Consider the following 14,381-nt stretch of genomic DNA (forward strand, 5'->3'; position numbering starts at 1 on the left):
CCATATCTCACCCTGCTCTGTGTTATGGTTATGCTAGTTTTACAGCATTTTCATACCCTCATTCCACTTGCGCCGGGAGAGGCACTTGAATGTGCTAGTGCTGGGTGCTTGATGAACGCTGCTGAAGGCAGGCAAGCTGTTGTGTGCGAGAGAGGCTGTTATTTAGCTGCCATGTGGGGTGACTGAATTATAACAATAGTGCAACCTAGGAAGAAAAAGAGGGCTCCAAAGCCGTCTTTAGCTGAGGCCACTTGCACAACAAGAGGAGGAGGAGAAAACAAGGTTTTTCAGCAGGAATTCAGCCACCCTGATGAAAACACATCAGTGACCTTATTAGATGGCTAAGCAAATTTTGTAATGCAAAGAGTTTTCTGAGGGGCCCAAGTGTAACGTATGCACATGCTAACTGACTTAGATTCAGGTTTCTAATGAGAACCTAACTGTGTAGCCCTTCCTAACTAGCCAGCTAGAGTAACAAAGTTATCAGCAGATGTACTTTGATACACAAAGCCTACTTTAAATGTGGTAAGGTTTGCAGTATTAGTGGGCCGTATGGCCAAAAGCATTTTAATAAGAGTCATTTTTACAGCCAAAGTAAACTGAAATCTGAATTATAGTAAAATTTGTTAAAACAAAACTGAGTAGTGTAAAGATAAACCTATGTCAGTATTCCTTTCCCACAGGCCCAGCAAAAATGGCACAAAACTTCCTTTCATGTCTTAATTTCAAGTTGATATTTGACTTCTCCATTCCACTTTAAATGGAGCAGTATAGGTTCTGCAGCTTGTACAGGCGCCTGCATGTCGTTGCTGCACCATTTAAGGTGGAACAGGAAGTTCGATTAAAAAGCCTATGACTGTCAAACACTACTGAAAATTTGAAAAATATTGCAGTCACTCATCCTATCAGTACCATTTGGTCCATGGCTTATTGGCCCAGTTGGTATTGATCTGATATGCAGCTAAATGAGTCAGACGGCTTCTCTGGAAGCAGTTAGGATAAGACTAACCCCAAAAGACTGGCCGTTTTTTAAGTGAACGACTTCGGTTACAATGAACTACACAGTAAGAGGTGATCAAAGCATTTTCACTTTCATTTGTAATGTTACTAAAACATCCCTGGCTAAGTCATTTGGCCAAACAATCTAACATAACCTTGGTTTGCACTGTTTGTATGGCGTGTTATATGCGCTTATTTGTGATCTGCTATAAAACAGACAAAGCTCATACCAAGTATTTCAACTGATATGCTGCCTTATGCTGGAATCATTCATTGTGTTTGATCTTATTTTTCTTATGTCTTCTGCTAGGTCTACATTCATGTTAACTCAAGCCCTCAGTCCTCCAATGAGTCATTTAACAAACATCACTTGTGCTACTAAAAGAACAGTGATGGCCCAGACAGTGGAGTCTGAGATACCCCCAAGGCCAAGTCCACAAGACTGTTTTAAAAACAGCACTAAAATGATATAAATGTACACTATAAATGTAAAAAAGAGGACTTGAGAAGCCCCTTAGCCTAGATGTGATTACATCACCAGCAGCTCCAGCATCTTCCTCCGACTCCGACAGATGTTGTCAGGAACCAATTCATCCTCCTGTCCACTTTCCCCAACACCCACTATCCATCTTTATCTAAACAACATCACTTCAAGGCATGTCCAAAGTTTGCTGTGTCCTCAAATGACACCTGCATCCAGAGGCCATCGATAGTTTGCCAAGTTATTTGTGTTTTCACAGGGCTGACCTGCTGGCAGCTACTTTCTGATACAGATGCAGTTTCACAATGCTGTTAATGAACCCCTTAAATTCCAAGTTAGTTACGTTGCAAACTGAGTTATTCAAACGTTATTGGATTGAGGAGTGGAAGGTTTGATCTGCCAGTGGATCCTGGATGTGTAAGGGATGCATTATACAAGGAAAATAAAGGTTGCAGGTAAAAGTGGTACATATTATGAAACTGGTACATCAGAAGTGATGAATGGACGTTCCTTTCTGTGTAGCAAGTTTTACACACCTTCTTGTTTAAAGCCTATAGACGTATTTTATAGTATTTTAGTAACAAAATAAAGTGTAATTTAAAAAAATCTCTATTTAAATTCTTTATTTGTATACTGCTCTAACTTTTTGGCCCTTGGCCCAGCACACTTGTACCGCAGGGTCCTGTTTTAGAACATTGTTATTTTTTTTAAATGTGCAGATGCACAATGTAGAAAAGAACAGTACTATAAGGCTAATTAGTCCATGCTGTATATTTATGTTTATTTACTAGAGCACTGGTGTTAGAAGACCCTGAGTTTAGAGTTTGAAATCAGTATCAGTAGAGAAAATGTTGCATTGGTGCATCCCTAGTAAATACTCCAAATCTGAGGATGGGGAAAAGGGTGGCTAAAGTAAGCCACAATTAGCTGTAAAAATGGACTCATTAAGTGATGGCACAATTGTTGTCTTTCATCTTCATCTTGAAGCCCTTTTGACTCTGACATTCTGTTCCTGAGGGACGAGGGCTGTTTTGAAGTCATGTGGAGCAATAAAGGCTTGGTGTGTGGGTGTGTGTGTGCATGCCCCTGTGCGGGAGACACTGTCGCAGCTCCACTGTGTGTGTTCAGCCAGTCTGCAGTCTGTATGAGGTACACAACCTCATTAACCGACATGTAATTACAGCAGTTCTGTATGGTCTGCATATGGCAGGGAGTGCAGTGCCCCATGGGGAAATTACTGGAGACTCCAGGGGAGGACTGTGGGACACCAAGGGAACATGCAGCGTGTTACTGTCGCTTCTTTAGCTGTGAATCCGTGCATGCATATGTCTGGGCATTATGTGAGAGCTTAGCCTAAATGTGTTCAAGTAGTGAAACCTTTAATATTCCACTCCTCACACCTATAACTTCATAACTCAGTCATTTCCCATTGTTGTGCATGTAGTTACTGAATATGCATAAATTATTATTTATGTTGACATAAATAATAAGTCATATCTGGGAGGATCTCTGTGATGGTAGGTGGGATTGGTGGGGAAGAGAGACGAATATATTATTGATTGATTTTCCAGTATCGCAAGATGATGTCATCAAACATCAGAAGACATTTTAGAGGCAGGTGGAAGTCACTATATTTTGATGGAAGATAAGGATTTTGTATTTTGTGCTTAATATTACCTGAGACTTGAGCCAATGAGATAAAACAGGTCAGTTTTGGTTTCAGCTTCACTTGAAGGGATTAAGGGATTAAAGTTAAACTTCCATAATTCAATAGATTCAACCAGACCACGCCTGTGACTCACAAACGTAATAGAATGTACCAGTGTAATTACACTTAGCGCAGAAAAGTAATAATGTAGAGACAGATGATCACATCAGAGCTGCATCTCCCCCTGGTGGTGAGACCTGCTCAGTGCAGCCTGTCCAAAGGTACCTCAGTCATGTGTACCAAGGGAGTTTGCAGCTGTTTTCCACTGAGATATCATATAACTCAACAGATACTAAATATTTTCAGCAGTTCATTTGTCACATTCAAGTTCATGCCAAGAATAATACTAATAACAGATTGTGGACTGTCTACTACCACAGTTAGCAGACAGTATGCTTTGAATTTCATTACAGCATTTGTTGTAGGTGCCAGGTTGGTGAAAAATGAAAGTGGTCAATAATGTGTATATATTAGGCCTATCCATTATTATCATTATTATTATTTAGATGTTAAGGTAATAAAAAAACATAATTTAAAAATGTAACCAAGACATTGCCAAAACATAAAAAATACATTAAGTGAAAACGTACATTAAAATACAATAAAGTCATAATATACTGTGAAATGAATTCTCAATTACACATTGAGAAAGTAATGAGAAATTAAAAATTTTAAATAACAGAGAGATACATATTTTAAGACTACTTTGCAAATTGTTCCAGCATAGTGGTGCAGCATAGTTGAAATCAGTTTTCCCCCCAAAAAAGCACATGTGGTACTTGAAGTGTGAGCCAGTCTTGAAATGAGTGGGATAAGAAACATATTTTACAGGGTAGCTTGGAATATATGGGGGTAACTGACCAGTGAGGGCCTTTTAAATAAGTATAAACAATGTAAATTGTACCTGTTAAAGAACACCATCCAATTTTGTATATATATAAATACATTGATGAATATTATAATTAACACAAGTGACAAAGTGAAGAGGAGACTTGGTAAATTGAGTGGAAAGCATAATACACTTCTATATAGAAAACCTAGCATTTTCATCACTTTGCCTTTACATTCCTTGTATGATGTGTAAAGTTGAGTTTTATTGACATGATCGTTGTGATAAACATACTTAAATTTGAATAGATCCATTAAAAAAAAAACGTATTTAAGCAAATTTTCTGTTTGGGGCCGTCCCCTAACTGTTCCTACAAAGTTGGGAGCATGATATTGTCCAAAATCTCTTGGTGCTGAAACATTGAGTTCCTTTCACTGGAACTAAGGGGCCGAGCCCAACTCCTGAAAAACAACCCCGCACCACAATCCCCCCTGTACCAAACTTTATACTTGGCACAGTGCAGTCAGACAAGTACCGTTCTCCTGGCAACCACCAAACCCAGACTCGTCCATCAGATTGCCAGATGGAGAAGCGTGATTCGACTCCAGAGAACACGTCTCCACTGCTCTAGAGTCCAGTGGCAGCGCTTTACACCACTGCATTCAACGCTTTGCATTGCACTTGGTGATGTAAATCTTGGATGTAGCTGCTTGGCCATGGAAACTCATTCCATGAAGCTCTCTACGCTGTTCTTGAGCTAATCTGAAGGCCACATGAAGTTTGGAGGTCTGTAGTGATTGACTCTGCAGAAAGTTGGCGATCCCTGCGCACTATGCGCCTCAGCATCCGCTGACCCCGCCCTGTCATTTTACGTGGCCGACCACTTTGTGGCTGAGTTGCTGTCGTTCCCATCGCTTTCACGTTATAATACCACTGACAGTTGACTGTGGAATATTTAGTAGTGAGGAAATTTCACTTGCACAGGTGGCATCCGATCACGGTACCATGCTGGAATTCACTGAGCTCCTGAGAGTGACCCTTTCTTTCACCAATGTCTGTAGAAGCAGTCTGCAGGCCTAGGTGCTTGGTTTTATACACCTGTGGCCATGGACGTGATTGGAACAGCTCAATTCAATGATTTGAATGGGTGACTGAATACTTTTGGAAATACAACGTGTATATATATATATATATATATATATATATATATATATATATATATATATATATATATATGCTTTAAAAGGAGCAGTCAGACCACTTTTTTTTTTTTGAAAATTCAAAATTATGCTCAAAAGCGGGATGTGACCTGTAGCATGAATGCATCAATAAAAGAGGAAATATGAAAAACACCAGACCGAGGTGAACTTTATAAATATCACTGTATCACAGTAAGCCAGGAAGCAGCCGCCTGCACTCTCAGGTTGACAGCTGTGATGCTCTATCGGAGACTGCAAATGCCACAGGGCCCAAACGTTCCATGCAGCAGGTTTGCACAATGATCAAAGTGTTCTACTGATTCAAATAAATGCTAGCTGACCTTTAGCATTTCAATGATCAGAGCCTAAATATGACAGTATGCTTTAGAGCAGGGGTGCTCAGCCCTGCTGCTGGAGATTTCACCACCCTGCAGAGCTTGGTTTCAGCCCTAATCTACTATATTTGGTCTAAGTGGTCCTTATGGCCTTGATTAGTAGTGGATTATGGTTGGAAGTAAACCTTGCAGGCTGATAGATCAGGAGCACAATCCAGCACTGCTATTTTGTAGACTAATTTGAATTCTGCCTTATGGATTTGTTGTTCTCACTCACTGTTTTAATGGCATTGCAGCTGAACATGCTGATGGGCTGCTTTTCTTAAAAGGTAATTCTATCTTTGACCATTATTCCCTTCTGCATATTATTAAATAGCAGATGAGGAACATTTTGGGACCAATTTGCTCATTAAAATGAATTTATTTATTTTCTTTCCTGTGTAAAGAACATGTTTTCGTCTCATCTCTGTGCTTTTAGAGAGTGGAAAAGTACAGAGTTAATTAGTCATAATTATCACAGATTCATTTGAGGCTGCAGTTTGACATATGGTTGAACGCTCTTAACAAAGCACTCATTAAGTCTAAGAGTGAATAATATTACCAGCAAAACAACAAAGATTCACTTTTATATGTGCTCATTCCCCCGGCCCTCCTCCCAGCTAAGCCTACACATGCAACTCAGTGAACTCATTGTCTTGGAAACTGAGTGAAACCGAGTGAAAATGACTGCAGGTGAGAGCTCCAAACCTCTGGTCCAAAAGCAGTGTTTTACAATGTAGGCGAGTTGTAAGACATCAAAAAAGATAGAGGTGGATCAGCTGTGAATGCCAACAGACTAACTTTTATGCCTGAGGGCCTGAATGTGGGCCCACATTTCAATTGCTCAAGCACAGAACTACAAAACACATATATTAGATTCATAGTAAACACTGAAAAAGGGTGCTTAAAGGTTGTAGGTCAAACGTGTACAGAAATAAGATGTGGAAGTATTTAGTTGAGCCATTGCAATGATAAACATGTGACATATAAGCATGTTATGGCACTGTTTAAAGGGGTCACTAAAACATAAAAAGCATAGCTCTTTAATTTAAAAGGGTGTACAAAATGACTGATAATCCAAAAAAGGATGAAATGTTTCATATATTTTTTTTATTGTGGGGCATAAATAGCTCAATTAAAAGTTGATGTAATGTGTGAATCATGTAAATTTAACCACTTTCTTCCAGTGTAGCTATTGAATAATATGTCATACGATTAACAACGTAATAATAAGCTTCTAGTTTAAAAGGCAGAGATGAGGGAAAACCGAATTTGAATGAATAAAAAGTCGGTATGTGCCATTCACTCATCAGTGCATACAGTCTGTATATGGAAAGTAAGCTAGAATATCATATTTCTAATGACATGGTTTCGTGTGGTCACACAACCAATGCATTTACAAAGTTGGTGTCAAAGTTAACAATCTAATAACACATTAACGTGATAAATGACTAATAGAACTAATGCCTTTAACGCTGTTCATGCATTTTCCTAGTTAAATCCTATAAACCAACCATAGTTCATCCTGAAGTCCAGTTGCTCATGTGCTATGGCTGGACTCTGCGATGGTAGAGTGGCAAGCTGTGATGGCAATCTGCATTGATATCTCTCTTGATAAAACCTAAATTATTTCCAGTTACTGCCTTGTTAGATTAGTAATATCAGTAATGTTGACACATAAGGACCATTCTTCCCTGGACAGCGCAGTTATTCATGATTAACTGTTGTGATCATTTGACTAATTTACATGGACGGGCAAGGCTACACTTTAGCTCCACCCATTCACATTGAGGTAAGAAGTGCTTCAGCCTGGACTGCTTTTTAAATGAAGCCTGATACAGGACAGCCAATCAGAACAGAGATCATTTCTGTGTAGTCACTGTTAAAAGCAGTGACAAAAGCAGACTGTTTAATTTAAGTGATAAAGAGACGTTGGGAAATGGCCATGTAAAAAAAAGTGTCGTTATAAGTGGGCATCAAAGAAAATATCCAGGATAAATGTACATATTTAGGGTAGAAATCTGGGATTTGCCTTTTTAAGGGATTAACTGGACAAGCTTAGCTGGACAAAAAGCTTCCCTAATGACTTCTTTGATTTTTAATATCATTACTGTCCAAATCTGCATTTTACTGGGATCATGCCAGCACCATCGCCATCACCAAATATTTCATGATAGCTTTGTAGGAGACCAAAATAATTCTTAACTTTAATGTATGTTAATGTAATAGGATGTTGAAGGTACTCGTTTTTCTTTGGACAGCCAATATACAGTAAGTACCACTCCAGTTTGAGAAGGAGAACACCAAGAAGATGCTCAGGGACAGTGCACTAAGAATAAACACATACTCTGACCGTATCATTGCACACTACACTGGACTCATGTACCAGTGCCTACCACAATCTTAAGCAGAGCAGCAGTACATTTTTAAAAAGTGCTGCTTGAGTTTTTGTGTTGTTTTGATGCACCGGATACATACAACTGTCTTTAAATTTGTTCACTTAAAACGGTCTAACTCTCTCTCTCTCTCTCTCTCTCTCTCTCTCTCTCTCCAGTAAAAAGGAGATGGCTGCTGTTGAAAGTGAGCTTCTGAGGGACTATCGCTTTGGGCAGCAGCAGCTGATTGAGATATGGGGTCATGCCAGCGCCATCGCCATCACCAAAGTATGTTTTATGATAACTTTGTGGGAGCCCGAAAATAATTCTTACCTTTAATGCATGTTAATGCAATAGGAGGTTTTGTTCTGAGCAATTTTGAGCTATTGCTATTGTTCCATTCGTCAGAGGTGTAACAAAGCATCATGACATTGTGCAATGCCAGTCTGTGACATTGAGCATTGTGGAGAATGGACATTCTGATAACACTTCAAACCTGCTAAATAACATTGTCTACGTTTACACAGCAGGTAAAAGTGGCCCAAAAGTGGCCCAAATGCCAAATCTTTTTCTCCGTATGTGACACAGATGTGTCATCTGTGTGTCAATATGAACAGCAAAAAACACGCTGAATCTGACATTTTCAATTCTGATTTGAGACACTTCATATGTGGTACTGAAATTCGAAGAGCTAGATTGGAATTCATGCGACTTTTACGTCAGTTCAACTGGACTTTCATCATAATTTCACACTTATGAGACTCATAAACATTTAGGCTGGTGTTTGCGTACCAAAAAATTGGAAGAGACTCATCACAACTGCTCTGTGTTTGAAGAGGTTTCAAACGAAACGGCCAAAAGCGGCCGGACGAGACAGAGGCTGCAGCGTAAGAGAACAGTTTAAACAATCCGAACCATAGAAGTAGCAGAATAACGTGCCCTTTTTAAAGCGAACTCAAACACATTCTGTGTGATGAGCCCAGCTGTCAACCTCTGGATGAGCACACCACATGAAGCATTGTTCTTTAGCGTCTGCAGGTCGGTTTAAGAGCGTGATCTGTTCAGACTAATGTCGCATGCAGGTCACATTTAAAAGATAATGTGAACAGCCAAACAGAAAATTAGATTTGGGCCACTTTTACCCGCTGTGAAAATGTAACCATCCATGCCTTAATCATGTCACATGCTGTGATAAGTTGTTATGACTTGTCCAATAATATAACAGTGTCTTATTACTATGATTGGTAATTGTCATGACATGATGTCGGCTATCTATCAGCATGTAACATAAGCAGTCATAGCTTCAAATATTATAGCATCTGTCAAAACAATAACTGATAATGGTAATTTGACACTGTTATATGACTTAACAGAATCTGTCATTCTAACTCACAACATCATAGCATATGACATCTGCCATGATGTGTTTATGGTGTGGTTATGCCAGGGTTAAGTAGCAGAGTCAAGAAAAGTGTTAATGACAATCTATTAATTACACACATGGTGGGCGGCACGGTGGTGCGGTGGGTAGTGCTGTCGCCTCACAGTGAAGAGGGCCTGGTTTCGATTCCCTGGCCAGGTGACCGGGGTCCTCTCTGTGTGGAGTTTGCATGTTCTCCCTGTCTCTGTGTGGGTTTCCTGTGGGTTCTCTGGTTTCCTCCCAAAGACATGCAGTCAGGCCAATTGGACATGCTAAATTGCCCCTGGGTGTGAGTGACTGTATGTCTGTCTGCCCTGCGATGGACTGGTGACCTGTCCAGGGTGTATCCTGCCTTCCACCCGATGACTGCTGGGATAGGCTCCAGCACCCCCCGCGATCCTGAGTGAGAAGCGGCTTAGAAAATGCATGGATAATTACACGCAGTGCAATTTCATTGGTTTTACACCAGAGTTTGCAGGCAATCAGCACCAATCAGCAACTCAAACCCTTACTACCCCCAGCTCTAGGGTCATTAGTAAGCTGTGCAATAACACTATGTTTTGATATCAGTGATGATATAACTGTAGAACTGTCCAGTATACAGATATAGACATATTAGAGCCAGCACTGGTCTAAACCAAGCACAAGGATGAATTGCCGTTGAAAAGAACAGGAATAGGGTAATTGATGCTCATTAAACTGGGTACTGCTGATATTAGACATAATGAATGGTTATCATAGAGCAAGACTTGGAAACTTTGAGTGAATTAAGCAAGCAAGAACATGCCATTTACTTTAAGTGTGTAGTGAACTGTGACCTCCATTCCATGCTCTAATGCTTTGAAGGACATACATCTAACAGACCACACAGCTCTGTTTTCCTCCTCTGGCTAAGACTTTTCTGTTTTCATCATCTCAATTTTTGCGTCCCCGCACGACAGCTTAAATCCAGTCCCCTAAAGACAGCTGGAGAGAGCAGGCATGAAAAGAGCCTGCGGCTTTGATCTGCCGCTCATGTAGATGACTTGTCAGACGCGACGGCTTCCAGGGTCCATCACATAAAAAAAAAAAAAAAACCCATGGTGATTTTTAAGGCACTACCACTGAGCATGTTTAAGGGTTTCTTCAGTCTGCAGCTGGACTACAGCCAGGCAGTCATGGGGCCTCGATTGCGGCCAGCCAGACAGAACCGGAGAGTCTGACTAGTTCTGTCCAACTCAGGCCAAATCAGACCAGGAAGCCCATCTGGATTCAGTCAGGCTGAAAGGCTCCCCGTGACTTACCTGAGTCTGCTGTGAACCCTGCGATTGTTTCCTGATGGATGTCCTCTAAGCGTAAATTTTCTCTTACTTGGAGACGTTTTACTGACTGGCCCTTTGCTTCCTCTGAGGGTTCTGACCACAAGCCCACATCACACTTAGCATCAACAAACCCTTCACTGGCCTCTGCGGGGACGCCATAAATTGCAACTTAGAAAAACATGCTGGTCAACAGCTCAGAGCCTGAAATGACATCATCGCTTTTGTCTGAAGAAAAAGCACAGTAGTCAGATTTTTACCACTCATCTGATTTCACAACCAAGCTATTCGCCTGGAGGCCAAATGCCAAAACAAACTTCATCCGTCCTCCTCAAGGCTAAGCACTTGCTTTGTGAAGTGTTCCAAGGCCAGCGTCTGTGATCGGGAAGTTCTTTTCATCGCACGGACTGACGGAACACTCTGTGTGTTTTGACTGGGGAATTCTCTGTACTGGAGTACATCTGAATACAGAGTGTTTTCACACAGCTACAAAAGATCATCAGTACTTGACCTGCCATTATTTAAAGTTCCAGGGAACAGTGTAGACAGTATAAAAAAGGACACTAAAATGAATATTAGGCAACATTTAAATTAAAAAACGAGAGAAATATTATAAAACATGGCTTAAACATAGCTGATCAGATCTATCTGAAAACTCATGGTCCTGGTATTCTGACACATGATTGACACCCTCAATCCATGGCTGGCTCCCAGCCTGGTCCATCGCTGAAGCACAACTAAACACAACAGCACGAGCGAAGCAGGGAAAAATAAGTGAAATGGGCTCTACATACACAGGTGGTGTTGTAGACCCCGCTATGTCTGTGGCTTGCTAAAAGTGTTACCAGGCTCTTATATGGCAATGTCTTGAATTCACTTAATTGCTGAATCTGCATCCAGAAAATGCTGGTGTGGCTGACTGGCCAAACAAATGGGCAAATGAACATTCTTGCTAGCTCAGTTATGCTTTCTAGGTTAGCTTTCACTTGTTTTTTAGCTTTCTTTGTATACGTTTTTTCCAACTTGAAGAGAGAGAAGAGGTATTGACTCACATCAGTCTTGTTATTGGTGGTTATTGGTTAAATATGCACTGCCCAAGATTAGGACAGAACATTTTACCCTGAGAGAGGAGAATGTCGACACAATACAGTAGCCATTTATGCATAAATGTGTGGGTATGCATGCTACCCATCAAAAGGTTAAGACCTACCATTGGGAATAACGCCATATCCCTCGCACCTCATGTTGGCCCTCGTGGCACTCATCAGGATAAGGAGAAGAGGGGATAACTAGGAGCAGATTTTTAATAGGCCCTGAGTGTGCAACTGCTTAAGTATGAGTTTGATCCCCAGGCATCCCACAGTCCCCCGTGGCTAGGATTTCAAGACAACATAATCAGACTCTCTCTGGGTGGGTAGGTTAGCCCTCCCTCGTCTTTCATCACTTAACATGCACTTAGCATCACTTAACCAGTGTGGCCGTCTTTTAACAGAATTGGCAGTTAGTGCTCTCCTCCAAACGCTTTTAGCTTTGATGCTATGTTAGTAGCAGGCTTAATGTGTCTTGGAGGAAAGACATGCTAACCTCCACCATCCACGTTTGGTGGCATTGCATAAAGACCTGATGTTATGGTCATAACTGTATTTTAGAGAAAATTGGATAAAAATCTGAAAAAATGTGCTTGCTCTTGGTTAAGCTAGCTTCAGTGAGCTAATTAACTAGATAAGGAAACCTGGAAATGTAAACCATTTTTGAAAGAAACCTAAGCATCATATTGTGAAAAGTGAACATATTTTGAATCATTTTTGGAGAGGATTTTTTCTATTTTTCTTGCCAATTTGTCCAATTCAACCCACTAGTTAGGACTCCCCCAGTCACATGATAGGGACAGCTGACCATGCTTAGAGGAGAATGCTAACCTCCAGTTCTGTTACGGCAGCTGACTGGCGCCTGTGCTGCCTAGCATTGAACTGAGTAATGGGTAGAGGAAGGGCCTACTCACCCAGAGAGAGCGAGGCCAATTGTGCTCTCTTGGCTCCCGGCCATGGATGGATGTAGTATCACCGGGTATCTTCTGATGATAAGGCCAACTCTATAGAACTTAGCAAGCTAACAAAGTTCAATCAATAGTCATCTATAACAGATGTAGTTTGCCCAAAATAAACGCAGCAAATCACATGTTTCAGTTCTTTAAATAGTAAATATTTTAAAGGGTTTTATTGTTCTGGCTTATAATCTGGTCTACATGTACTGACCATTTAACCATCTTCACTTGAGTTAATGCTGTAATATAACTGCCCTTAAGACAGAGTTGAGGATTAAAAACAGTACAGAAACAGTGAATTAATGTGGACAGCTGTGAGATCACAGTGTGAATGAACAGAAGCAGCAGCCTCCGGAGACCTGGCAGAAACTGGACGCTGGAGCATTCCATCCTGCAGCAGCAGACCTGTAAAAGAACAGAACAAGACAGCCTCTGGCCACCGGGCCCAAAGGACCTTCTACTGCCCTTCTTTTTCCAAAGCAGACAGTGGGGTGGAGTGGAGGGGGCAGGGGCTACAGCAGGACAGAGAGACAGCGAGGGAGAAAGACCATTTTAAATATACACACCCATGCCCCACTGAATTTTGCATTCCATTTCATATACACACCCGTTGTAGGTCTGCAGATAGATTGATAGATTGTTCATATCATCAGAATCTTCAGAGCAGCCGTGACAACGAAAGCCAGAAAGGGAAAAACACACTGTGATATTGAAGCTATAAAAATGGCAGATGCATTCTCGGTCTCCATTCTTAGCACCGTGTCTCAGACAGCCGCCAGCAGAGCATCCTTGCCAGCTGATTAGGTCTAATGGAACATCTCTGTTAGCTGATTATACAGATCCCCAGTGCCATTAGCTTCATTACTGCCACGCTTCCTCACCCGCTCAGAAATCAACAACTACGCCCACATTTAACTGCAGAAATTGGTAATAAGTCATGAAACATTTATGAGAGGTGACCAATTTAAATGCAGAAGTGGTTTCTGAATGAACAAAACCCTGAGAATAGGCATGGGTGATAATTAGAATAGAAATCAGACATTTTTGCCCATGGCGATTATACGCACATGTAGCTTTTTCAAAGAAATGACTGTATTGTTCTCCTTCGCATTGTGGTAGTAGCAGCCAAGGCATTTTGAATGCTTGTAAATATACCACACTAAGAGACAGCTTTCACTCTCTTGACTGATTGTGAGGGAGATGGAGTCTAGCCATTCACACACAACAGCACAAACCAGCAGGACCATGAGCAGAGTTAGGAAGCGATTTTCAGTTTTTAATTATTTACAGTGAAAAATCTGTTTGAGATTGAGGAAAACGTCTAGAAGCAAGAGGAGACTGTGGCCATGCGTGTTCTACAGTGTGGAATAGGTTCAACTTTCTGAAATCAGAAATGAGAATAAGGCTTTTGTTCTTTAGTAACGACAGTGCTTCTGTATAGATCATGAAGACGTAAAGTACCATTCACACGCTTTGCATCATGAAAAGGTTCTTCAGATTGATGGAGAATGTGTTTTATGCAGTTCTTTAGTAAAGAAAATGGTTCTATAAATAACCATGAACATTCAAAGAACCCTTTGCATGACTAAAGGGTTCTTTGCAACATGATTCGGATTGATGGAACATGTGCATGATTGTGCTATAGACAATCCTA

At 40.8% G+C, this 14,381-nt stretch overlaps 1 protein-coding gene across 1 annotated transcript in view; it reads left to right on the forward strand.

Moving 5' to 3' along the window:
• yjefn3 (YjeF N-terminal domain containing 3) overlaps positions 1–14,381 on the forward strand; it is a 55,511-nt gene that overhangs the window by 35,100 nt on the left and 6,030 nt on the right. The window contains exon 2 of the mRNA XM_017701378.2: positions 8,145–8,253. Within this exon, the coding sequence (XP_017556867.1) occupies positions 8,145–8,253 (109 nt within the window). The remainder of the gene's footprint in view (positions 1–8,144; positions 8,254–14,381) is intronic.

Source organism: Pygocentrus nattereri, chromosome 15, assembly GCF_015220715.1.
Source record: "Pygocentrus nattereri isolate fPygNat1 chromosome 15, fPygNat1.pri, whole genome shotgun sequence".
Taxonomy (NCBI): domain Eukaryota; kingdom Metazoa; phylum Chordata; class Actinopteri; order Characiformes; family Serrasalmidae; genus Pygocentrus; species Pygocentrus nattereri.